The sequence below is a fragment of the Vidua chalybeata genome, chromosome 10 (genome assembly GCF_026979565.1).
Source record: "Vidua chalybeata isolate OUT-0048 chromosome 10, bVidCha1 merged haplotype, whole genome shotgun sequence".
Classification (NCBI taxonomy): domain Eukaryota; kingdom Metazoa; phylum Chordata; class Aves; order Passeriformes; family Viduidae; genus Vidua; species Vidua chalybeata.
This window is the reverse complement of record NC_071539.1, coordinates 19146109-19171693: the sequence shown is the minus strand read 5'-3', so window position 1 is coordinate 19171693 and position 25585 is coordinate 19146109. Positions and strand designations below refer to the sequence as shown.

Sequence of the window (25585 nt, the reverse complement as noted above, 5' to 3'; positions counted from 1 at the left end):
GCAAAGCCAACACCTTATTGGCTTGGTTTTTAGTCACCACCCCTCCAGCTACACCACACAAATGTGTACCAGGACTTGAAAATACAATTTTCACTTCAATTACTTTTTCCCTGTTGAAAAAATTCAGTTCCTAAATTCCAAGACTTCAGCTAGCCAACAGCCAAGATTAATAAAGACTGCTATCATCATAGTGAAAAATCTCCTCTATGAGAAAAACCCAGGCAAACCAGCAAGTATTACACACTAGACACTAAGAGCAAAGCACCATCTTATGTTGTGTTTGTTGGGTGTTTTCCTTTATAAATAAGAAGTCAACTTTTTAAAACCCCTAATTTTCTTCCTTTTTTCTTTCTCCAAAGGGACTCGCCAGTGCCAATATCAACATTGGCACACAATGGCATTTCACAACAACTACAGCCTGCAACCTGCACAGCCACGTTCCTGCATGAAATGCAGTGCAGCTGACACTGCACAGCAGACACTGAAATGCAGTGCAGCTGGGACACTGCACACCAGACACTGAAATGCAGTGCAGCTGGGACACTGCACAGCAGACACTGAAATGCAGTGCAGCTGGGACACTGCACACCAGACACTGAAATGCAGTGCAGCTGGGACACTGCACAGCAGACACTGAAATGCAGTGCAGCTGGGACACTGCACAGCAGACACACCAGGAGGGATTCCCACACAAGTCCCACTGCTGTCTTGATAAGAAAGATAATGAGGACACAAGGACTCCTCTGATGTTGATGCTGCTGCTGACAAGATTTCCTCAAAGGCATAAGAAAGATGATCATGACACAATCTGAGCTGTCCACACAAGTGAGCTAATGAGTGTGACTCATTATGCAGATGAGAGAAACTATTAGTCCATGAAAATATAAATGAAAGAACTAGTATAAAAAATAACAACTCAGTTCTCTGCTTCAGCTAAAACTCAACTGAAACTTTTGGTAAGAGCCAGACTACCAGAAGTCAAGTGAACCACATCAGCTCCCACCATGGATCTCCTGTAAGGCAAACCAGCAGCTGGAGCTCTTTGACAATCCACACCGAGAGCTTTGCACCCTTGCTCTTTTTCCACTTATAACTCTGCATCCATTTTCACTTAAGACATTTTATTGTTTTGCACTCAAGCTGCAATTTGCCACTTCAGCATTGCCCCAAAGATATGACTTTGCATTTATTCAAAGGTTTTACTTCAACATTTGCCAATTTCTTAATTTCCCCCGAGTACACACCCCTGTGTGCCCTCTTGTTTATACAAAACCAAGCATTTTTTCAACTAGCTCAAGGTTAAAATTAACCAAAGCTGGAAGGAAGAGGGAGCACCTTGCTAATTCACAGCAATTTTATGGTTCAGTTTGCTATACTACTGCAAAAGCACTTCTGCTGGCAGCATGGAGGAAGGAAGAGTAACACCACAACCATCCTTTTCAAAAGTTGGACTTGCTGTGCCACTCATCAGATATTTACACCCAAATCTTTCCCACAAAAGACAGTCCCCAATATAAAGTACTTCTTCTATTCTGTTTGCTCATCGATTTTTTGCTATTCAGTAAAATAGAGAATCTTCCTCTGTTTTAACAATAAGCTGGTGACACAAAGACAGGAAAGGCTGTTAAAACACTATGAGATCAGCATCCTGAAGTTATCCTGTCCTGAACAACCCCAAAAAATACCAGCGTTGAAACAATGCTTTTCCCAATCTTTCATCATTATGTGCTGTATCTTTAACAAATTATGTTTGACAAAGTACCTGATTTACAGAAGTTATGTTTTTACCATTATAACTAGAATTCTCATGCTTTAACTTCTCAGAAATATTTACTATAAAGTACCAGCATAGGTGCCAAATGAGGGGAAAAAAAGAAAAAAGGAATAAAAAAAGAGAGAAACAAAAATTCCTCCTCTAAAAGAAGTGGACATTATCTAGGAAACCCATTCTGTGCCACAGGTACAAACACTACTGGAATATTTGAAAGCATTTTACCTCCTTCTATCACTGAAGTCAATATTACCCCTGTTTGAAAAAATTTGTTCACAGGGATCTACCACTGGTGACAGATTAAGGAAAAAGAAGCAAATACAGTAATTTCACTGCTAAGAGATTAGAAGAGGAGCTCCAGCTTTCACCATCACATTTGCAGATTTCATTATTTTAAACATGGCTACAAGACAAAATGAACCAGACAACTGGACAATCAGGAGAACAGATGAACAGTCTCAGATTTTGCCTCAGAAGGAAAGGAACTGCAGGAGTGAGTGCTTCTGTCAGAAAAGCCCAGTCAAAAAAAAAAAAAAAAGGTTTTTTTAATTGGTTTCAAAACCTTTTTGGTTTTAGTGTCACACAGAGTTTTCCATCACAATGCTGAATGAAGAATTGCTTTAATAGTGACCCAAAACCTTGCAGATAATACAAAAAGAAAAAAAGACAATAATTTGAGATACAAGAATGTAGGGCATTAACCAAACCGCAGCAAGAGAGCAAAACCTATGTTGGGGAACCCTAAAAATGTGTTTCCTGCTCATTCTGGTCTACCAGTAGGAGCAATATACAGAAAATATCACAATATGGTTACATTTCTAGTATGAATGCACAGACAGATACAATAAACTGGAAGAGCTATCACCACTTGTTTGTGCCACAGACAGCAGCAGCCAAGACAAAAAATGACAGCAGTCCAGGAGAGGGGCTGGTTCCCACCCCCACAGCACAGCTGAGCATTAGTGGCTCAAGGTCCTCAATGTTGACAAAGATACAAATGAAATCTGCTGGGACAATACCACACTTTATGATTAATTTCACAGATAATGACTAATGCAAAGACAGAAGAAAGAGGAAGGGTGGCAGTTCATGAACTACTGCTGAAAAACAGCCCAAAACTAACCTTATCATTCCAAAATCTCTTCGCTGCAATTGACTTATCTAGACAACTTTCCCAGACTGAATTAACTTCTTTGGTTTGGTTATTATTAAACTTGTCATAAAACTCTGGAAAAAAGTATTTCCCATTTGTTTAATGTATGATTTGTTGTGCATTTGGCAAACTATGTGCATAGCTTAACATTTTCAGCATTTCTTCTTATGTTTGCATTGAATTTTCAGTTCATGCTAAGTATTTTTTCACTGACTAAGTAAGAAATGAATAGTGTTTCGCTCAGTATATCTTCCTTGATCATGTAGACTCCAAACTCTCAGTGAAATAAACATTTTTCTTTCTTACTTAGAACAGGGATAAGCAAAATTAAGAAAAATGTACAAATGCAACTTATGGTCAGAATATGGAAAAAAAAAAAATCTCTCCTTGCGCCTACCTGTAACAGCAATTTGCAATTAAGTAGAAATTGGAGGGGTTAAAAAAACATTGCACATATTGCAGCTGAGGCCACAGTACAAGGTCCGTGTGTTTGGCCTGCAGGATGCTGCAATCAGGCAGACTTTTGAGACTAGCAGCAAAAGTCTCTTGGTAGTCACACAGAAAAAAGTCCTATGCCATGGATACTTGGGAGTCCCTCTCAAAACCAAGACATTTACTTGCCAGTAAATCATGACCGGTTACTCAATAAATACACACAGGTAGCAGTGTTCACTCAGCCCAGGCAAATATCAGCAACATAAAAAATGTACAGGTTTCAAATCAATTACTCCTCTTACACAGGAAAACCATCCTTTTATTATCAAGCATGTACCACTTCACCCAGAATGTCTATTTGATAAATAACTCCTTACACACATTAGAGCTTTCTCTACTTCACTTCCACTATCTCAAAGGAGCTTAAATGTGATGTTTCTTTACCAGCACTGACAACACAGATCATTCCCCACATGTATTTATCAATTATCACCAACTAGCAGCAGCACTACTGTTGGATTACTCTTCTTTGTCTGAAGAAAGGACGTAAACCATCAAGGTCTATCAAGAAGGAGAAGCAAAAATTACTAGCTCAAAACTCATGGATAAAATATAATAATTCAGGAGAGAAACATCTCAAAGGGATTGAAGTTTCCAGCACTGTGCTCAATAAAACCAAAATATATAGGCTCTATGCTTACTTTGCTTGAAGAAGTATGATGTGAAAAATGTACTCAATTTACCTGTACATCTGCTTTTTCAGCGCTTTTCTTTCCTCTCACGGGCCTCTTCCATGCTTCTCACTTTTCCTGACCAGCATTGTCTCCACTCAATGGCATCACCATTTCTTTCACCACCTTGTTAGCCCCCCCTCCTCATTAAATTCTCATACATTCACACCCATAGCTTCTTGTAGGAAAAATAAAAAAATTACCAACTAACTAAGAGCTATTAGCTAAAAGGAAAACAGCAGGAAAAGGAGGGTTTTCATGAAGGATGCACGATTCATATTGAGAGGCCAAACTAATTCCTCATGTCCAGGTATCAGGCCTACTTCCTGCTAAGAAAAGTCTCAAATTCAGAACTGACTTCTAGAAAAAGAAAACTACCTCTCCTGGATGCTCACTGCTCTCTCCAGTGACACAGACTTCAGATGCCATATTGCTGTTGCAGCTCACAGTTCTCCCAAAATGCAAGAGACTAAGTTTGATTTAGCTCTTGCTAATTTATTGCCGTGGCATATATCACAGTTGAGACAGCCACAACACAATTTCAGAAAGCTTCAACCCATCCAGAGTAACACCAGACCCCTTCAGAAGGCTTCAAGCATCTGCTCATACAGAGTAACATCACAGCACTTCAGAAAGCTTCAGGCATCTGCCCTTCTTGTTCTTTAGCCCAGCCTTTTATCCCCTCATGTTCATGCAGTGCCCCTGTGTGCCCTCTGTTCCCTTTGGAGGTTGGTCAGTGCCCCTGGGCACCCCATGGCTCATTGCTGTCAGTGCTGCTCACTGCTTCTCACAGCTGTGCCCATTGGGGATGAGGCTTGGCCATTACCACAAACTGTGTGCCTACAATTCACCTCCTGCACAACATTAACTAATGAAAATTCAGGAGTAAAATTTTAATGTGAAGCATGGAAAAAGTAATGACACATAAAGCAGTGGAATTGTCAGGACAGATTTAAGAAGCTCTGGTTTACATGTTCTCATGAAGCAGCTACACTTGAAAGCTTCGGTTTCTGAAGCTGGATGGGAGTTATTTACAAAAATTAAAATTAACAAGCTCGCTGTTAACAGTATAGGTAAAGAATTGACTACTGAACCCTAAAACCCAAGGAATGATAGAATTTTATCAACATTTTGAAAAATGACTGCATTTCACCCTTTTTTTACTCCCACAGTGCCTAAATGCTTCACCATCAGCACTACTAGCACTGTCATGGTTTGACACTGGCTAAGCACCGGGCACCCAAACAGTCACTCACTCATCTTCCCCTGCCACAGCTGGGCAGAGGAAAAAAAAATTAAACAAAGGGTTCATAAGTTGAGATAAGAACTGGGAGAAAACACTCCAAGGGCTAACGGGCTCAACTTAGAGGTATAAAGTGAATTTCTTACTAAAAAAGTGAGCGGAGGATAAGAAGAAGTAAAATAAGCCCTTGAAACACCTTTTTCCCCCCCAACACCTCCCTCCTTCGCACTGAGAGTGCAGGGACACAGGGCATGGTGGTTTTGGTCAGTTCATCACCCACAGTTTCTTCCACTGCTCAGTAAGAGAAGTCATTCCTCTGTTACGCCATGGGGTCCCTTCCCGCAGGAGACAGTTCTCCAATGTGGTTCCAATCTCACAAGCAGCAGTCCTCCCTAAACTGTTGCGGTATGGGTCACTCTTCCATGGGGTGCAGTCCTCCTCCAGCTTGCAAGTAGGGGCCCAGTCTCGCCACCTGGTCTCCCACTAGATCACAGCCTCCTCCAGGCATCCACCCACTCCAGCGTGGGCACCTCCCCCATGGGCTGTGAGTAGATCTCTGCATCCCCCGTGGATCCCCATGGGCTGCAGGGTCACAGCTGTTTCACCATGGTCTCACCACAAGCTGCAGAGGAATCTCAGCTCCAGCACCTGGAGCCCCTTCTCCCGCTCCTTCTCCAGTGACCTTGGTGACCATGGTGTTTCCCTCATGTATTCTCACCTCCTCCTCTTCTCTGGCTAGAAAAAGCTGTGCTCCACTTTGTTTTGATCTTCTTCTTCAATATGTTATCACAGAGGCATTACCAATAGTTCTAACTGGCCCAGCCTTGGCCATGTCCATCTTCAGAGCCATCAGGGACTGGCTCTGCTGGAAGCTTCTACCAGCTTCTCACAGAAGGTACCTCTGCGTCCCCCCCCCCCCCACTACCAAAAACCAGGCCATGCAAAACCAACACAAGCACTAATGCTGGTTCTGAACAGTCTAGCACAGAGCTTGAAATGGGAACGGTTCTCCATTGTTGCTTTCCTGTTATTGTTAAAAACTGAAAGCTTTCTCATCAGGAAAGCTCTTTCCTTCTTAATCTGCTTGGAAATGAAAACAAACTGACCTCATCCCCTCTGGCCCTGTGTCAACAATTCTTACTTTAAATAAAATAGCCCCACCACCAGAACCGAAAATCTATCAAATCCTGGAAAATGCTTTAACAACGCCATTCCCTTCTTCTTGGAGACATACCCAGGAATCCCAGCTGCCGTGTCTGTCCTGCTGCTCAGCAGTGACCCGGTGCCACTCAGCCGATCCTGCCGGCGCTGGTAAAGCTTGGAGGCTGCCAGCCCCCGGAGCCTCAGGCCGGCCATGGCACCCACGGCCCCTCTGCAGGGAAATGCAGGGACACAACTGGAGCAACACCAGCAGCACCGATGCTCAGTGAGTCACCTTCCTTTGGGGAGTTGCGTTTACATTTCAGAAGAGCTGAAGCAGGATGCATAGACACCCGATCAAGCACTGCTTCTTACAACCTGTCTGCCATTCTGCCATATTCTTAAAGATCTGACAGCCTCTTTCCTGTATTCCACTAGGAACTATCTACTTAATGCAGCACACTAAGGGCTACATTAACCCCTCATTCTTTCCTAGCCTTGTAGAACACATCTGTATAAATGCCAAAAGTGAGGTAAAAAAAAAAAATCCTGAGTCTTCACATAATTAAGACACTTAAATCAAGAAAACTTTCTGATCAAAGCACAGAGAAATGCAGAAAGGGAAAGCAGATTACTAGGGCTCTTGATAGCAAACACTAGAGAGTTTACTGCACATCAGTATCTGACCCTGGCATCTCCAAGTGCTTCCCTGCAGGCTGCTGTACTACACCACGTCCTAAGGATATTGTAAACAACAGAGCTGTTGCTTCCACTTGGACAAAGCATATTCCAAGAAACAAGGTTGCAAAGCCGGCAGCAGTCGCACACAGCAGAGGGTCAGGAAGCAGGGAGGAAGAACATACTTGCCATTCCAGGCTCCAGAGCTCTCTGGCCTTCAAGCATTACCATGAAAGATATCGTAAGAGTCATTACTAACAAATTACATTTTAGTAAACTAAAAAAACAACAACAACAAAAAAAAAAAAAAAAAACAAAAACAAAAAAAAAAAAAAAAAAAAAGAGGATTTTTGTAGCATAAGTATGAAATACAGCTTGGCAAGCTACAGAGGAAAAAAATGAGAGAACTGATGACTTCATGAATTCTAAATTAATATTAATGAGCAGGAATCCCTTCTGACACTTAAAGAAAAACAGAAGGGTTTACTGGGGCCCAGTAGAACAGGCATGAATAAAAACAAAATACTTTTAAAATCACAAATCAGCAGCCTTAAAATCCACAATGCATTCCCCATTTCCTTGAGAGTTTCAGCTTCTGACCTGACAGTAATCTGCCACTACCATTTCTTTCAGAATGTAGTGTAGTTTATCCATTTCTATTTTACAATACAAATGGAATAAAGAAAAATGTCCTCCCATACTGGATGTCTCTGCTGATCTTTGACATTTTAGAGCAATAAACAATTTTTAAAATGTAAGATTAAATCACCTTTTTACTTCTAGCAAAAAGCAAAGTATTAAATCACCACAACAATAATCTCCCTTATCCTTAAGCAATCTGACAAAAAACCTCCTTCTCTCTCAAACACTTAAGATTTTACCTGACTCATATGACATGATTCTATTGGTTTTCAAATAATCAAATTTCAAATAATGGTTTTCCATGGAAACTATGACTGTCTTCTTCAAAAGGGAAGATGAGGGAATTAAAGAAAAAAAACCCCAAAATCTCAACTGCAAACATCCTGTCTTCCTATCCCTCAACACAAGCTCACTCACTCACTCCTCTCTTGCCACCTCACACACACAGTGAAAGTGCATGGGCTTGTTTTTTCTTTCCCTCTTGATAGATTGCTTTGAAGAGATAGGGCTGATGCCACACTCTTACAGGTGGTTATTTTCTGGGCCAAAGCAGAGAAGAAAGCAGCCAGGTTTCTTTCAGGCATTTTCAGGTTCTTCCTCAGAGAAGGACCTCTATGGCCCTAGAACAGACTAAGGACCTTTCTATCTAGAGAGCAACAGAGAGCAAATTTAGATCGAAAGATTAAGATTAAAACCACAGTTTCAACCCAGAAGAGCAGAAATGGCTGCTTTTAACTCAGAGAGATAACATACCTCTTATATATTTAATAAGATAAGATATATCTTATATATTTAATACAGGTATTGTCCACTCAGCACCAAGAATCCTTTGTAATATTGTCCTTTATACTCCCTCCTCTTTCAAACCATTTTAGTTACAACTGCTTCATGTAAAGCAGCAGCAGCTCTCTACTGAATTAAAAAAGCATCTAACCAGCTAGCCTAATTGAAAATAATATACTGTTATTTCTTACCTTCACTGGATTAGGAACAATCAATAAGCATATCTGTAAATGCAGCTGCTCTTCTTTTGTTGACTACAGGAAGTACATAGGCGTATCCAGATCCCAATTCGACCAAGTATAGTGATAACAAAAATTTCTTATGAAGATAATCATGCTCTGAAACATGCACTTGGGAAATATTTTTTTCTTGGGCTTTGTATTAGATTAATTTCTAAAGGCAACTCCAAACAGCCCAGGCATTTTTCACCTTTGAGTTTTCTAATCAACACCACAGCAGCAAAGTTTTAAAGTAAACTCTCTTCCATTTTTGTTTAGTTTCTACTGTGGGCATTTGACAATGTTTTGCTTGCTGGTCATTCACAGATCTTCTTTCTTAGGAATAAGCCCATCATGAAGACAAAGAAAAATAAAACAACAAAATCCAGCTAACCAAACAAAATTAATCAACCCCATCCCAAACTCCAACAATCCTCAAAAAGGCAAAAGTCAAACTGAACAGATGCACTAAATACATCAAATACAATTCTAGAAGCCGTCTTCCCTTATTTATTGGTAAGAAGTACCATAGTTAACTTCTAAATGTTCCAAAAAATCACACCAACTGTATTTATCAACACTGAAAATCACAGAAAGACTGCTTAGAAACATACTGTTCTTACATCTAATACACTATCTCTTATACAGAATGCATTTTTAAATGTAGTTAAAACAACACGTAACCTCATAAAACTAAAGAGTGTGGCCAGCAGGCCAGGGAGGTGGTTCTCCTCCTCTATTTCCCCAATAGCCCAGCCCAGACCTGGCAGTCACAAATACTATTTCTAAAATCCAATTATCTAGTTATCAGTTTTCTCTAGCAAAACACAATCCTCACACTGTAAAAATGTAACTAGTGGTATGTTTAAGATTTGCATTTCATCTGCTAGATAGTCACCTAATTTTAGTAATTTTTTATTATAAGTACACAAAAAGAAAGATGTGCTGTGCACTTCTTTTTCCTGGACTTATATTTTTCCCTAACGCCAAAAATCAATACATCAAATCACTGCAGTTTTTTTAAATTCAGGAGATGCCTCTGCAGCCAAATGAGACAGAACACAATGAAAATGGAGTTATTTTTCATGTATTTTAATAATAATAATACATCTGTAATCAGAGTATCTAGAAGAGAGCCCTTTCATATTTCTACTTTATAAGGAAGGTGAAGTGAAAAAGAATACTGTTTCAGTACTCCATGTTTTCCAGTCTTCTTCACTTTAAAACACTGTAAAACAACACAATCATTCCCTGTGTCAATAGTTTCAAGACCAAAGGGACACTTATGTCCCCTTCCTGACTCAGGAAGGTTCCCATTGTTGGATATTGTGGGGATGCTCCAGCTGTGAAGCAGTTCATCTCCTCCCAGAACCCTGAAAATCCCATGTCCCAAAAGCTGGAGAACATCTGACTACATAACGTCAGCAGACTTGAAGGACTCCCAGATAACAAACAGGGAACAACATCTGGTTAGCACTCAGCAGAGTGACCCGTAGCTGGATCTAAGGAAGAACATTCTCAATGCTGAATTCTTTCCAATGCCATAGGAGTCTGTCCCAGCCTGAAAAACAACACTGAACACCGTGCTTGTCAATGGCATCGGCCAGGCAAGGTGCTGAGCAGTGCAACCTTACACAGACACTGCAAAGCTTTGCTGGGAAACTACTACCCTAAATGGATGATACTATTAACAAGGAAACAGCCAGCTGAGTTACAGCTGTGACAACTTCAGTTAATTGTCCTGTCCTGGGAACGACAGCAGACAGAACTTTAGAAATAAATGTTCATAGCTGACAAACTTCCCAGGACAAACATTTCTGAAAACATCAAATAACACCCGCATTCACTTTTCACAAGCTAAAGCCAAGGCCTGCTCATTTTAACAACCCTCTGAAGTAAACCCAAGGAAAAGGGAACAGAAGTCCTGCATCACTTTGAACTGCCCACTTTGCAGTATCTCAGCTACCCTGGAATTGTCCACCTTCACATTGGCTCACACTTCACGTCAGAGCTTCCAATGAACAGTGTTGCACTTTAACAGGCAAGTTTCAGAGGCAGTGTGGAGAGAAGACAAAAGATTACTGTCCACCAGCACTTCCCACTGTCCTCCTGAGTGACTTCACCCAAGGTAAGCCTGTCATTCTGAACAGTACCAAGCCACTCCATTTTGAAAAAATAAAATCAGCTGGGTTCATATAGCCACAGTTCTTTTCAAGTCTTCTCCATCCTTTCTCCATTTAAGAGCTGGATGGGTACCCATGACCTGTGAACATTTAAGGCACCTGAGTATTCCTATAGCTGTAGGATAATGAATGTAAACTTGTAAATACACACCTGTTCCACATGTCAGAAAAATAAAAAAGGGACCATTAAAGACACAAGACAAAACCCAGAAGGGTTTTGAGCATGTATTATGACACAAGAGCATCAATTTGTCATCACAGAGACCAAATAGAATACAATCCCAAATCATAAATGAGCATATATAATTATTCAGCAGGTTCTCACACCAAACAACCCACTAACCAGGATCCACTTTGAATGATCAGAAAACGCTGCATAATACAAACATCAAGACTTGACACAAAAGGAAAGTGAATATTTATACACAAAGTGCTCTGAATCCATCTCAGTATTCCTAATCACGAAGAACAATGCTTTGGAACTACAGTAACATAGCAGGACTCACGAGGATGAGTGTCCTAAAAAGGGCACCTTGCTAATTGTAGTAATACTTCTTCATGCTTCTCATCTCCAAAACATTTCACAAAAGCAAGCTTATTTTCGCAAACTGCTTATAACGTCTCGGTTTTATTTTACAGATGGGACAAAAAAGTGACATTAAAGCACTTGTGCAAACCCTCGCATCATGCCAGAAAATGCCTTCCCCACTCCTCTTCTCATTTACAACTGTCAATTAAGTTGCTTCACAGCGTTCTCCACTGTCAGACAGCATAAGAGGTGACTCAAGCTCCAGATTTAAATAGTTCCCAGAACATGTTAACTCCAAGACCAGCTCGAAGAAGAGGAGAGCGAGGGCAGAGGGGCTGCGCGTAGATCAGCGAGAAGGGCCCCGACGGGGCAGCGGTGCGGACACACCGGGCGCAGGCTGCCAGCCCGGGTCACGCCGTGCGGCCAGAGAGCCCGGCCGCTGAGCAAGCACAGCTCACATCTGCAGCTGCTCCCGCCCAGCTCTGCCGCTGCTCTGCCCTCCGCCGTGTCCCCGTGCAGGGCTCGGGCACAGCGGAGCAGCTCCAGCTTGCACGCCGGGCCGGAGCGTGCCCCGCTCCGCCCAGGCCTCCCAGCAGCAAAGGGTTCTCCCCTGACCCTTCCCGCCAGGCCCCCGTGGCGTTACCCGGGGCCAGAAGGAGCTGTTCCCGACACGTCAGGGCCGGCCCAGGGCACTGAAGGCGGGCACGGCCCAGACCCCCGCCCGATCCCGTGTGCCCGGCCTCACCTGCCCGTCATGGCGGCGAACCCCGCGCTGCGGCCGAGGGGCTGCGGGGCGGGACGCGCGGCTCGGCCCCGGCGCTGCGGCCCCCGCGGGAGCGCTGACCCCGCCCCGGCGGCGGCCCCGGCCCCTTGGGCGTGGGCGGGCACCGCAGCCCTCGGTGACTCAGGGCAGCCCCCCCGGACCTGCGCATACTTTTCCTATAAAGGCAAAGGAGTATGGAATGGCGAGGCTGCGGAGCGGAAGGACGGGGGAGGCGGCGGCGGCGGCACAGGCACAGGCACGGCGCTTGCCCCTGCCCTGCCGCCGAAGCTGCTTCGCCCCACCTGGCAGTAAACACATGGCAGCCACTATGAGTGTGGGGTGAAGGGGGCAGCGCTGGCCGAGCCGCTGCCTGGCGCGCAGTCACATACACCGCACTGACTTCGGGACTTCGTTCCTGAGATCAGAGCAGCGAGCTTCCAGCCTGTCTGCGCGCTGCTCATCCCTGCACACAGCCCCGCGGCGAGGGGAAGTGACTTTCCGGCGTTTTACCCTCGGGGTGCAGAGGATAGGTCTGGAAGGCTTCTAGAAAGTGGTCATGGCAACCATTGCTGCTAAAGGATGAGGGACCGCGCTCCCCAAGGAGGGCCCCTCCAAATGCGATGTTTTTGATAACGTCATCCCTGCTTGCCCATGTTCAAGCATACTCTGATGTAAAATGAATCACCAAATGCCATAGGAAGCTTCTGACCAAAAGCAATTTCAAACTTTTTTTTTCATCTTGTGAGATAGCCTGGTATGCCGTGACCATTGTTACATGTATTGTTGCATCTTGATAGTGATGATAGAAACTCTCTCTGTGCTCTCTGTGTTTTCTGGTGTCCAAACAATCTCATTTTTCATCCCTACAGTAAACATTTAAAATTGTACATTGTTCCTCCCATCACTGTCTGAGTAACTGTTAGCCAGGTATCCTAATGCAAAACACCACACTGCCATGCAGTATTAGATTTTGATTAGTTCCTTTTATGAAACTCTGGCTTCAGTAAAATGATCCCTCCTCATAGGATGAAGGAAACAATTGGAAGAGTAAAAATGCAAAAATGCAAAAAAATTTGAGTGGAGATATTTTAATCAGGAAAAAAGAGGGGGAAAGGCAAACAAAACAACAACTCAAAGTAAAACAAAATCAACAAAAAAAAAAGTAAAAAATTCCTAATTGTTCATTGAGGAGTTGGAGGATTTGGGACTGAAGGAGTGAAGTTGAGCTTGGGAAGAATAAGGAGGGTGGGGGGAAGGTGTTATAATTATGTCTTTATTCCTCACTGTCCAATCTATTTTGATTGGCAAGGAAGTAAGTTAATTTTTCCCCAGATCAGTCTGGTTTGCCCACATGGTAATCAGTCAATGATCTCCCTGTGTTTATGTTGACCCACAGGAGTTTTCATCTCATTTTCTCCCCCTGGCTTGTCCTCTTGAGGAGCTGGAGTGCGAGAATGCTGGTGAGAGCCTGGCAGCCAGCAAAACCAGGCCATCAGACATTTGCATCCATAGGAATGAGAAAACTTACACAAATGAAAGAATTCACACAAATGAGAAAGCCAGAACTCAGGGCAGAGCAGAAGCAGCATCAGACCTGCCTGGGGCACAGTCAGGGAGGTAGATGCAAGTCAAACCTTTCACAATAAGTGAACACTAGTGTTTTCTCTGTGATGTTTCCCAGCTGTGATGCACTGGTACAAGAGTTTTCTTTTGTTTCACTTGTTTGACTTGTCTTTCCAGGATAGAAAGCTTGACTTTCCAGGAGTTGATTCAGTGTTGAATACTTTAGTCTTGAATTAATATCACTTAGGTTTTTGGCTGTGTTTTAAACTGAGTGTCTATGCCATCGTGGGAAGTGCTTCAGATGAGCAGCAGACAAGCAAGTGTCTACCAGAAGAGACCTTCAATTTTCTGAATAAACTGGAAAAAAGCAGGAAAAAAAAGGTCAATAAGACAAGTTTTATTGTACTATTTCTTGCCATATTTGGGGCTACATAATTGGTATCATATTGCTATGCTCTATCTTCTGAACATCATTGCAAAATCTTTGGTCCAATTTTCAAAGGCATAAATGGGAGCCATATCAACAGCTGTTGGGATTGACAATTTAGAGCAGGCTGTCACTGCATTTTGTAAACAGGAACAGAATTCCACACGAAGACTTTTGACACCTTGCCAGCATGCCCTCAGACCACCACCAGAAGGATCCAGTCTCTGGATGGATGTTGGCAGGACTGTCTCTTCATGTTTTTTCTTGCTTACTATATTAAATACTTTAAAAATTATACACATTAGGGGCTTTGGGCAGAACCAGGTAGCACTGGCAAGGGTCTAAAATCTTGTAGAAAATCTATTCAGAAAGCTTAACATGTCTAGGAACGACAGAAGTGTGTCTAGTGTCTAGAGCTGAACAGGGAGGAAGGGAGAGAGTGAGGGCCAGCAGCATCAGACTGGGTTGGGGGCGGTCCAATTTAAACCCTGGGAGGTGCAAAGTGGTGCAGTGGGAATGTTCTGGGCCCATAACTCAGAGGTTCATGGATAGAAACCACTCTCTGCTAGGGCACACTTTCCCCAAGGCTGCCTCACCCAACAATTTCAGACTGTTTGCCTGTAACTCTCTGGACACACCTGGCCCTAGCTCTCCTTTTCTTCTGCCCCTGCCACCTGGCCCAGCCAAGAGGTGGCCGTGGAGTTGTGCAGCAGCAGGCACAGCTTCCCCCACAAGACCCTGCATATTATGGGCACACAAGTATTCCTCCCTTCACTGCAGGCAGCTCAATCCCCAGCTTCCCAGGCACAGGACAGCACCTCCAGGCCTATGCAGGGGCAAAGGAGGCTCAGGCTGCTCCACATGTGCTCAACGCAGGTATTCCAAATGGACACTGGTATTGGCTAGCGGTGGCTGGGTGTTGGGAGTGGAGGAGACACTGGGTGCTGTGGGTGACATCTCTCCTGGAAAGCATTTAGGGATTGGCCTGCCCAGGACGCAGCTGGTTCCTGGTGCCACCACAACTCTAAAACATCTGTGAAGCTTGTGGCACCCCCAGCACCGTTGCTGGAACACGTAAATATTCCGGATGGTATTCCATTCTGCAGAGTAGCCACAGCACTGAAGAGGTTTCCTGAAAGGCCAGGGACCCATGGAGGATTCCCCGGTGAAACAGGACTTGCAGTCTAGAACTGGAGTGGTTCCATTATGAGCACCCAGCAGTGTCAGTTTGCCAAGCCCATGTGTCAGAGCCAGAGGAGCACAGGTACATGCCAGGAGCTGGAGCTGGGGTGTGTGCAAGGGGCTGGAAGGAGGGGCCAGCCAGTGTGAGAGGTACAGGAGCAGGAGCCAGGCCAGGGTGTGAGGTGGTGGCGGTGCAGGAGGCAGTGCCTGTGGGCACTGGAGGAGCAGGAGGCAGTGGAGACTGCGGGCAGCAGGAGTGGGGAGCAGCAGTGCTGCAGGAGGCTTGTGGGGCCGTGCTTGGCAGAGCTGGTGAGCAGGGCTTGGCCATTCCTGCCAAGGTACACCAGATTTCTTCAGCCTGTCTCCAAAGTGCCTGGCCTGTCCCAGTCCCGAAGGGCACGGCCTCTTCCCTCCTCAAATTCTTCTCCCGCAGAGCAGTCGAGCCGCTGCTCCTGCTCCCCTCAGCCGGGCTCCTGCCCAGGACTCCGGGCACCTGCCAGCCCAGCAGGCAGACCCTGGCTTTGAGCCAGGTTGGCCTTGGCAAAAGCCAAGTGCAGGAGCTGGCCTGGATCCTGCAGAGACTCCCAGAGAGTGGGGAGCCACTGCGGCCAGGTGGGCAGAGAACACCTGGACATCAGGCTGGGGTTGCAGTGGGGCTCAGGCACTGGGTTGCCTTGTCCTTGCTTTGTCTCCAGCCCTGCTTGGAGGAGGCATTTGGGCTTGTGTGCCCCTGGGATTGCCGTGCAGTCAAGGTCCTTGGGAGAGGGAAGAGTTCCCAGCGAGGGCTCTGCCCTCCTTGCTCCGGCACGCCAGGCAGTGAGCGAACCCGTTCCTCAGAGGAGCTGGAGGTCAGTCGTTGTTGAGCCCTTGGTGTGGCCCCTGCCCTTTCTCCTTGCCGCTCCAGCCCCTTTCCTGGGTTCCCCATTGGGTCTTTCTTCACCTTCTGTAGAGACGGAGCAATGTTTCCGTCCGATTAGTCCTTAAGGGGCTGGAGTGTCTTGGGCTGGAGAAGAGAAGGCAAGGGAGCTTGTGCAGTGTGAAGGTGACTTCCCAAGGTAACTTGCCCTGGGTGGGAAAGGGCTTGCTGCAAGGTGGGGAAGACAAGGCTGAGTGAGGCTGAGCACAGGAGCCAGAGGTGTCTGGGGCAGGAGGTCCTATGGTGTAATGGTGAGCACTCTGGACTCTGAATCCAGTGATCTGAGTTCAAATCTCAGTGGGACCTGGCCCTTTTGGTTCCCCCGGGCTTTCCCTCAGCATGCTCTCCGCACACTCACAGCTCTCCTCGGCTGCTGCTGGTTCACTTGTGCAGTGTTCTCTGATGAATCACACAGCAGCTGAGCTGCAAGACCACCCACTCCAAAACGGCTCAGGCACAGGAGCCTGCTCTGGGACCATTGCTCCTATGGCAGATGCATCCAGAAATGGAGACTGGGCTAGACAGCTCTGGGCAGCTGTTCCCAGCCTGGATCGTTCCCACAGCAACACCAGCTTACTGCCTGAGGCCTTACTTCTATGCCCAGCCCTGTCTGCTGCTCCTTTCTTGCTCCTTTCATCTGTGGCTTCTTTTCCTCTTTTCCCTGCCAATTTCCTTCTATTGCCCTGCAATCCCTTCAAGGAGCTCTACCAACACTGGGCACTGCCCCATCATTGGGGTTCCATTTGTAGCCATGGGAGAGGCAAGGATCTTCCTTGCAGAGCAGGCGGTAGGTGAGGGAGGAGGAGAACAAACGACCACGACTCTCCAGCAATGCTGCACAAAGGCTTTAATGAGAAGGAGCAAAAGCAGCGGCACAGAACAGAGACCAAGGAACACGTGTGGGGGGCCAGGGAGGGAAAGAGAAGGGCCCATTTGCCAGGGCCAGCGGGGACGATGCGCCGGCCTCAGCAGATCTGACCGCAGCGGGGGAAAGGCAGACACAGGCCTGAGCCCCCCAGGCCAAGGGAGCCCCCAGAAGAGATGGGAACTCCCGAGGTGCTGAGGGAGCTGCCCACAGCAGCTGACAGAGAGGATCCCACGGCTGTGCTCTGAGGGAAAGAGGTGAGGATGGGGCCCGGCAAGGTCACCACCACCGGCGAAGGCTCGATGTACACCGTGGAGTCAGCGCAGCGGGCGAGGCAGGGCTCACTGCAGCTGCTTGCAAGGGGGGTTGGGCCACAGGGGCCACAGGGCCGTGGGGGACAGGGTCTGCAGCAGGACATCTCTCGGTGCAGGAGGCAAAGCTGCAACACAGAGCAGGGAGCACCAACCTGCCTCAGGATCGGTCTGTCTCTCTGTCCCTCAGCTCTCTCCAGGGACACATTTGCTCTTCAAACACACTCTGTGCCTACAGCTCCCACCACCCTGCTGGTGCCCTCCCAGTGGCACGGCACGGGAAGGCCGCCCCACCTCAGCAATAGCGCCCAGCACAGTGGCTTTAAGGCCCCTGTGCAAAGACTGGTCACAGCCCATCTCCAGAACAGACATGGCTGTGTTAGAGATGTCCCGGGATGCACTGGGACATTTTGTTACACCACGGCCGGTGCAAATTCTGCCGGGCACATCCCCCTGAGGCTGAGCCCCATGGATCCCCTTCTGCTGGAACAAAGTCCCCTCTTCCCAGCCGTCCCCAGCCACCAGCATGGAAAGGCTGACGGCCCTCCAACAGCTCTGTGTCAGGGCCAAGCTGAGGCAGCCCAAGGATCAAGCCGGGCAGCCTCCATGGCAGCAGTTCAGCCCACAGGGAGGGATGGAGCGGACTCAGGCTTACCTGGTTCCTGGAGGAAAGGGAGGCCAGAGACGAGGATGCAGAGCCGGGAGCAGCGCAGCCTTTTATGCCGGGTCCCAGAGCCCTGTGGGGCCACAAACATTCCTTGTCTGTGAAACATCCAAACTCCTGGGAGTGGCCACTTGCGAGGCCTCGCTCCTGATGAGGTCCCTGCCTCTTTCATCTCTCGCATTTTTCACCAGTTTCACACCAACCTACGTGGAAATTATTCCTGTGTTTCCAGGCTTACTAAGGGCACTTCATTTCAAGGTCCCAAGCCAGTGTATGAGGTGAGTTAAATTGCATTTGTCTAGTGTCTATAAGATTTTGTCACTTGATCTTCTTGATGGTTACCTTGGCTCCAGTTAGAGTTAAATTCAGCCATTAAGTGACACCGCAGGTCAGCTCTCAGGAGCTTTCAGTGCAGGCACTCAGGCTAATCCTGAGAGTCATTTCTCCCACAGGTCATCACAGGCGTAGAGAAGACTGTGGGTCAGTTGAGGCACAAAGTCAACACTGCACAACCCCATAGTGGGGAAGAGACCCAACTCTGCAGGGAGGTGGCAAAGCTCAGTGACAAGGAAAGTCCATGTTCAGCTGAATGGATGTCCCCTGCAGGCCTGAGTGACAGCCATGGGGAACTTGCTTACAGTCCACAGGCCGTGTGCCACGGCCTGGTTTTGTGATCAAAGAGATGCTGTGTCCTTCCCTGAAAGAGCCCCACAGCCACACTGACCTGTATTGCTCAGCGTGCTCATCCCAGAGGCCAGAGACCTGGCTGGTGGCTTGGGGGAAAAGGCTGAGGGCAGGGAGCCCAAAGCTGTTTTTTCCTGGATCTGGGATGGGGTTTCCCATTCCATGCATTTTACATTTCAAAGGGACACTGGATCAGTCTCTCAGAGCACACGGGTGTCATCCTGATGTGGAAGAGCTGGGAAAATCCCTGAGCTCCAGGCAAACCTGAGTCACCCAGTGTGGCCTTCCGTGGACTGGGTGCCGCAGACTCAGGCGCTCAAGGGATAGCAGAGCTCATATCCTCAATGTTCTGCTGCCGTGAAGGATATTTCCCCACCTTGTATCCCCAGTCGTGGACCACCTGGTGCTTGTCTGCCATCTCCTGCATTTGCTGTCTCCCCAGGCATGGTCTTTGGTGGCTGCCCAAGGGCTGTAGTGACTCAGAGTACCCCACATCAACCCCAGAAGGTCTGGGTGGAGCTCTGGAGGTCTTGTGCTCCTATCAGCTGCTCTGGGCAGATCAAACGGTCCCAGTTGCTCAGCAGGCTGTGGGCCTTGTCCTGCTGGCTTCTAAGCACTGACACAGCTTATCAAAGAGGTCACTATCCCTTGTACGGCTCTCCCAGGCCTGTCCCTTGTCCTCCTCCAGGGAGCCCTGGGATTTTCTTTCATGCTGCTTGTGATTGCTGCCTCTTGCCCTTTGACAGTGCACCTCTCGGGAGAGTTTGGCTCCATTCTCTCCAGAACCCCCAGGAGGTGGTGGAGGCAGCAGCTCCATGCCCCCCTCCACGCCTTGCCCATCTGCAGCAGGTTGTGCAAGCGCCGTGCCCTCGGCCTCCCCCATGGTGTCAGGTGCTGCAGCCCTTATGGTCTGCCTGGTCCTCTGGCAGTGCCTCTCTCCGTAAGAGATCCCCACGTACACCTCCCCTGTCCCTGGGGACACCAAATGGGAGCACCAACCCAGATGTGGTCTCTGCAGTGCCAAGGAAAGTGCACCCTCCATGGGGTGAACAGGTGCCAGGCTTATGGGGTGAGATCTGGACATGGACAGTAAGGAACTCTCAGGATTAGGGGTGAAAGCTCCCCAGAGGACTCAGAGTGAAAGCTCTGTTGGGGCAGACTTTCTCTCTGCTTTCCAGCCCTTCTGCCCCAAAGGGGTTCCTTGTCACTGGCCTGAGAGTGCAATGCAGAGCAGGTGGCATTCCCGGCACATACCCAGCCCTGTGCTCTCCAGGCTGCCACGGCATGTGCTGACCAGTGCAGGCAGCCTCAGTGTCATCTCCTGCTGGTCCTTCCCCTTGATGACCTGGGAGGCTCATCTGTAGGAGCCCTTTCCATCTCCTGGTGGCCTCCCAGGGGGTGCAGGGCATCCCTGGAAATGCTGCCCAGGAGAAAAGGACCTGTCTGACAGCGGCAGTGTTCAGAGGACAATGGGACAAGGCCCACAGCTTCTGGAGGCAGCTGGGAAGTTTGTTCTTCTCTGGGCAGGAGCAGAGGACTTCCAGAAGTGTCTCCCAGCCTCCATTATCCTGGGTTGCCCTGCATCCCCTGGGCCCTCGAGCAGCCACCCAAAGGCAATGGCTTCTGGAAATCTGCAGCAGCAGCAGCAGCAGCACAGGATTACATGGATGTACAAGGTGGTTTGAGACCAGTCCTAAAGGGTCTGGAAATGCCCCTGTCAAAGGCAAAACCTTTCATAGGAAAGAGGCTATGTGCTCTGGTATCCCTGGAATGCCTGAGTCCAGGGCACCTTGTGCACTCATTTCCACATCAGCATGATTCAGGTTTGCCTGAAGCTCATGGATTTTCCCAACTCTTCCACATCACAATGATTCCCACAAGCTCTGGGAGACTGATCCAATATCCCTTTGAACTGTGAAATGAATTCAATGGGCAAAGTGATGCCTGCCCCAGGAAAAGGAGCCATGAGCTTTGGGCTCCCTGCCCTCAGCCACTTCCCCAAAGCTGCCATCCAGATCCCGGCCTCAGGGCTGGAGACACTGAGCAAAGTGGGTCAGTTTGTCTTTGACAAAATGGGTCAATTTGTCTTTCAGGGAGAGATGTAGGCATGCCTTTGACCACCTTCCTACGTGTTGATTTCCTTGTTTCCTGGAGGATCCCAACCTCCCAAGCTGAGGCCAGAGCTCTGGTTGTCAAATGCCAAGGTCAGGGCAATCCCAAACCTGGACACAGGCCAGGCCTTGAGTGGATTGAGAGCAGCCCGGTGGAGGGGGACTTGCAGGTTCTGGTGGTTGAAATACTGAACACGGACCTGCACTGCCTGCTAGCAGCCCAGTGCAAAAATCCAGTCGTGTTCTGGGCTGCATCCAGGGCCGTGTGGGCAGCAGGTCGAGGGAGGGGATTGTCCTGCTCTACTCGGCTCTCATGACACCGTTCTTGGGGTACTGGCTCCAGCTCTAGAACACACAGCCTAAGAAACACACGGACCTGCTGCAGTGGGTCCAGAGGAGCCACAAAGAGCACCAGGCAGCTGGAGCCATTGCCCTGTGAGGACAGGCTGAGAGGGTTGCGGTTGTGTAGCAAAGAGAGGAGAAGGCTCCCAGGAGACATTCAGTTAAGAAAGGGAAGGATACCTGGTTGGGATGTGTAGTGACGGATCAAGTGCTACCAGTTCAAAACTGAAAGGAGGCATAATTGGATTAGGTACTGGGAAGGGACCTTTTCCTCCAAGAGGGGCGATACACAGGAACAGGTGGTCCAGAGAAGTAGTAGAAGCCATTTTAGGTGGCTTGAGATAGATGATTTTAAGGTCCAGCCACAAGTGATTTGAAGAGGTATCACAGGATTTTGGGTTGCAAGAAGCAAGAGGACAAAATTAGAGATGACAGGGCAGGGACCTCATCAGGAGCGAGGCCTCGCAAGTGGCCACTCCCAGGAGTTTGGATGTTTCACAGACAAGGAATGTTTGTGGCCCCACAGGGCTCTGGGACCCGGCATAAAAGGCTGCGCTGCTCCCGGCTCTGCATCCTCGTCTCTGGCCTCCCTTTCCTCCAGGAACCAGGTAAGCCTGAGTCCGCTCCATCCCTCCCTGTGGGCTGAACTGCTGCCATGGAGGCTGCCCGGCTTGATCCTTGGGCTGCCTCAGCTTGGCCCTGACACAGAGCTGTTGGAGGGCCGTCAGCCTTTCCATGCTGGTGGCTGGGGACGGCTGGGAAGAGGGGACTTTGTTCCAGCAGAAGGGGATCCATGGGGCTCAGCCTCAGGGGGATGTGCCCGGCAGAATTTGCACCGGCCGTGGTGTAACAAAATGTCCCAGTGCATCCCGGGACATCTCTAACACAGCCATGTCTGTTCTGGAGATGGGCTGTGACCAGTCTTTGCACAGGGGCCTTAAAGCCACTGTGCTGGGCGCTATTGCTGAGGTGGGGCGGCCTTCCCGTGCCGTGCCACTGGGAGGGCACCAGCAGGGTGGTGGGAGCTGTAGGCACAGAGTGTGTTTGAAGAGCAAATGTGTCCCTGGAGAGAGCTGAGGGACAGAGAGACAGACCGATCCTGAGGCAGGTTGGTGCTCCCTGCTCTGTGTTGCAGCTTTGCCTCCTGCACCGAGAGATGTCCTGCTGCAGACCCTGTCCCCCACGGCCCTGCGGCCCCTGTGGCCCAACCCCCCTTGCAAGCAGCTGCAGTGAGCCCTGCCTCGCCCGCTGCGCCGACTCCATGTTCTACATCGAGCCTTCGCCGGTGGTGGTGACCTTGCCGGGCCCCATCCTCACCTCTTTCCCTCAGAGCACAGCCGTGGGATCCTCTCTGTCAGCTGCTGTGGGCAGCTCCCTCAGCACCTCGGGAGTTCCCATCTCTTCTGGGGGCTCCCTTGGCCTGGGGGGCTCAGGCCTGTGTCTGCCTTTCCCCCGCTGCGGTCAGATCTGCTGAGGCCGGCGCATCGTCCCCGCTGGCCCTGGCAAATGGGCCCTTCTCTTTCCCTCCCTGGCCCCCCACACGTGTTCCTTGGTCTCTGTTCTGTGCCGCTGCTTTTGCTCCTTCTCATTAAAGCCTTTGTGCAGCATTGCTGGAGAGTCGTGGTCGTTTGTTCTCCTCCTCCCTCACCTACCGCCTGCTCTGCAAGGAAGATCCTTGCCTCTCCCATGGCTACAAATGGAACTCCAATGATGGGGCAGTTCCCAGTGTTGGTAGAGCTCCTTGAAGGGATTGCAGAGCAATAGAAGGAAATTGGCAGGGAAAAGAGGAAAAGAAGCCACAGATGAAAGGAGCAAGAAAGGAGCAGCAGACAGGGCTGGGCATAGAAGTAAGGCCTCAGGCAGTAAGCTGGTGTTGCTGTGGGAACGATCCAGGCTGGGAACAGCTGCCCAGAGCTGTCTAGCCCAGTCTCCATTTCTGGATGCATCTGCCATAGGAGCAATGGTCCCAGAGCAGGCTCCTGTGCCTGAGCCGTTTTGGAGTGGGTGGTCTTGCAGCTCAGCTGCTGTGTGATTCATCAGAGAACACTGCACAAGTGAACCAGCAGCAGCCGAGGAGAGCTGTGAGTGTGCGGAGAGCATGCTGAGGGAAAGCCCGGGGGAACCAAAAGGGCCAGGTCCCACTGAGATTTGAACTCAGATCACTGGATTCAGAGTCCAGAGTGCTCACCATTACACCATAGGACCTCCTGCCCCAGACACCTCTGGCTCCTGTGCTCAGCCTCACTCAGCCTTGTCTTCCCCACCTTGCAGCAAGCCCTTTCCCACCCAGGGCAAGTTACCTTGGGAAGTCACCTTCACACTGCACAAGCTCCCTTGCCTTCTCTTCTCCAGCCCAAGACACTCCAGCCCCTTAAGGACTAATCGGACGGAAACATTGCTCCGTCTCTACAGAAGGTGAGGAAAGACCCAATGGGGAACCCAGGAAAGGGGCTGGAGCGGCAAGGAGAAAGGGCAGGGGCCACACCAAGGGCTCAACAACGACTGACCTCCAGCTCCTCTGAGGAACGGGTTCGCTCACTGCCTGGCGTGCCGGAGCAAGGAGGGCAGAGCCCTCGCTGGGAACTCTTCCCTCTCCCAAGGACCTTGACTGCACGGCAATCCCAGGGGCACACAAGCCCAAATGCCTCCTCCAAGCAGGGCTGGAGACAAAGCAAGGACAAGGCAACCCAGTGCCTGAGCCCCACTGCAACCCCAGCCTGATGTCCAGGTGTTCTCTGCCCACCTGGCCGCAGTGGCTCCCCACTCTCTGGGAGTCTCTGCAGGATCCAGGCCAGCTCCTGCACTTGGCTTTTGCCAAGGCCAACCTGGCTCAAAGCCAGGGTCTGCCTGCTGGGCTGGCAGGTGCCTGGAGTCCTGGGCAGGAGCCCGGCTGAGGGGAGCAGGAGCAGCGGCTCGACTGCTCTGCGGGAGAAGACGATGCAGAGAGAAGGACCCGTGCCCTTCGCGACCAGGAGAGCTCAGGTGGTGTTATACGAGTCTGATCACTTTCACTAAAAGCAGGTAGCAGGTAGCGAGGGAAGAGGAAGGCTACGGCCAGTGTTGCCCAAAGAGCTAGAGCCAAGCAGGGTAAAAGCTGTTGGGCGAGGCAGCCTGGGTGAAAAAGGGCCATAGCAGAGGATGGTTTCGATCCATCGACCTCTGGGTTATGGGCCCAGCACGCTCCCGCTGCGCCACTCTGCTCCTCCTCAGCCCTGCCTGCCACTGCCCTCACCGCAGACTGATGCTGCCGGACACTGACGGCCCTCGCTCCTTCCCTTCCTCTCTCCTTGGCCTCCCCCACCCCACACAGTACACCCCCTGACAAACTCAGCTCCCTTCAGCCTGTGCGCCACAGCGCCAGGGCCCGCCCTTGCCCTTCTCCCACGCCTCCCCCCCACAGCCCTGCACAGACCCCCGCCCTTTGACGCCCACGCTGACGCTGCACCTGCTCAACGCACCCCCGCAGGCACCCTGCGGCCTTGGGCCCTGCTAGCCATGAGGCCCTCTGAAATACAGACGCATCCCGACACCTGCCGCCCTGACCACACATCCTGCTCTGCTCCCCGCGCCCTGACGCACTGCACCTGCCGGACAGTTCGGATCTTCGCTGGCCAAGGAGGGACACGGGTTGCCTTGGCCTGCAGTTGCCAACAATTGGAAACAATTCTCCTCTCGGACCTCTGCAAATTCAGCTGCCTCAGCTCATACTCTGAAGCAAAAGCTCTCAGTTCGGGGCACTTGGTGCCAACCGGCTTGGCAAGCTGAGGGTCCTTGCCCTGAACACTTGGTGTCTGCGTTTCCCCTTTCCTTCATCATTGGTGCTGACAAGGCCTCGGAGCTTCTTTTCTCTTGCAGTGCTTCCCCCACAACAAGTGGCTTGGCTGCAGGGCACAGACCTTGCCCCAGCAATGGGCTTTTGTCCCCTCCTCCCTCACAAGTGTAGTCCTGGGGGGCATTTCCCTGGTTTAGGGAGACACAAGACACTTTCCTTCAAAGCTGTTCAAACCCCATTAGCTCCTTTGCCTGTTCCGGTATCCCTGAAGCCTCCCTCCTCCCTGGTCCCTGACTGACCCTCGTGGTTCACACCTGCCGCCCCGTGTGCGGGGGCAGCTCTGAACGTCTCACTGTGCCCGCAGCCCAAAAGGGGCGTGAGCCCCGTAGTTGGCAGGATTCGAACCTGCGCGGGGAAACCCCAATGGATTTCTAGTCCATCGCCTTCACCACTCGGCCACAACTACCTGCTCTGGCCCT

The 25585-nt window shown here is 49.4% G+C and overlaps 2 protein-coding genes and 4 non-coding genes across 8 annotated transcripts in view; 2 read left to right on the top strand and 4 right to left on the bottom strand.

Annotated features, from left to right (window-relative positions):
- LIMS2 (LIM zinc finger domain containing 2) overlaps positions 1 to 12340 on the bottom strand; it is a 51134-nt gene extending 38794 nt beyond the window's left edge. For 2 of the 3 annotated variants that reach the window (XM_053952063.1, XM_053952062.1), the window contains exon 1: positions 12252 to 12340. In XM_053952063.1, the coding sequence (XP_053808038.1) occupies positions 12252 to 12262 (11 nt within the window). In that variant the 5' untranslated portion in view covers positions 12263 to 12340. Of the gene's footprint in view, positions 1 to 8767; positions 8804 to 12251 lie in introns of those variants that run through there. The other variant, XM_053952064.1, reaches the window with a different exon arrangement.
- Positions 12341 to 16591: 4251 nt separating this feature from the next.
- On the top strand, positions 16592 to 16663 carry TRNAQ-CUG (transfer RNA glutamine (anticodon CUG)). Its single transcript has one exon. It is a non-coding gene; the product is annotated as a tRNA-Gln (tRNA).
- Positions 16664 to 17613: 950 nt separating this feature from the next.
- Positions 17614 to 22943, top strand: LOC128792896 (uncharacterized). The gene is made up of 3 exons (XM_053951784.1): positions 17614 to 18475; positions 21861 to 21942; positions 22470 to 22943. The coding sequence occupies exons 1-3, from the start codon at positions 18060 to 18062 to the stop codon at positions 22806 to 22808; spliced, it is 837 nt and encodes a 278-aa protein (XP_053807759.1). The 5' UTR covers positions 17614 to 18059; the 3' UTR covers positions 22809 to 22943.
- Positions 22944 to 23467: 524 nt separating this feature from the next.
- TRNAQ-CUG (transfer RNA glutamine (anticodon CUG)) lies at positions 23468 to 23539 on the bottom strand. The gene has a single exon. It is a non-coding gene; the product is annotated as a tRNA-Gln (tRNA).
- A 924-nt stretch (positions 23540 to 24463) lies between these two features.
- On the bottom strand, positions 24464 to 24535 carry TRNAM-CAU (transfer RNA methionine (anticodon CAU)). Its single transcript has one exon. It is a non-coding gene; the product is annotated as a tRNA-Met (tRNA).
- A 955-nt stretch (positions 24536 to 25490) lies between these two features.
- Positions 25491 to 25572, bottom strand: TRNAS-AGA (transfer RNA serine (anticodon AGA)). The gene has a single exon. It is a non-coding gene; the product is annotated as a tRNA-Ser (tRNA).
- Positions 25573 to 25585: the final 13 nt, after the last annotated feature.

Bases quoted from the DNA above. Each gene is read 5' to 3' on its own strand.
- LOC128792896 (XM_053951784.1), top strand. From the start codon at position 18,060: ATGGAAAGGCTGACGGCCCTCCAACAGCTCTGTGTCAGGGCCAAGCTG. The intron at 18,476-21,860 runs GTGAGTTAAATT...GTGGCCCCACAG, and splicing joins GTCCCAAGCCAGTGTATGAG to GGCTCTGGGACCCGGCATAA. The intron at 21,943-22,469 runs GTAAGCCTGAGT...TCTGTGTTGCAG, and splicing joins CCCTTTCCTCCAGGAACCAG to CTTTGCCTCCTGCACCGAGA.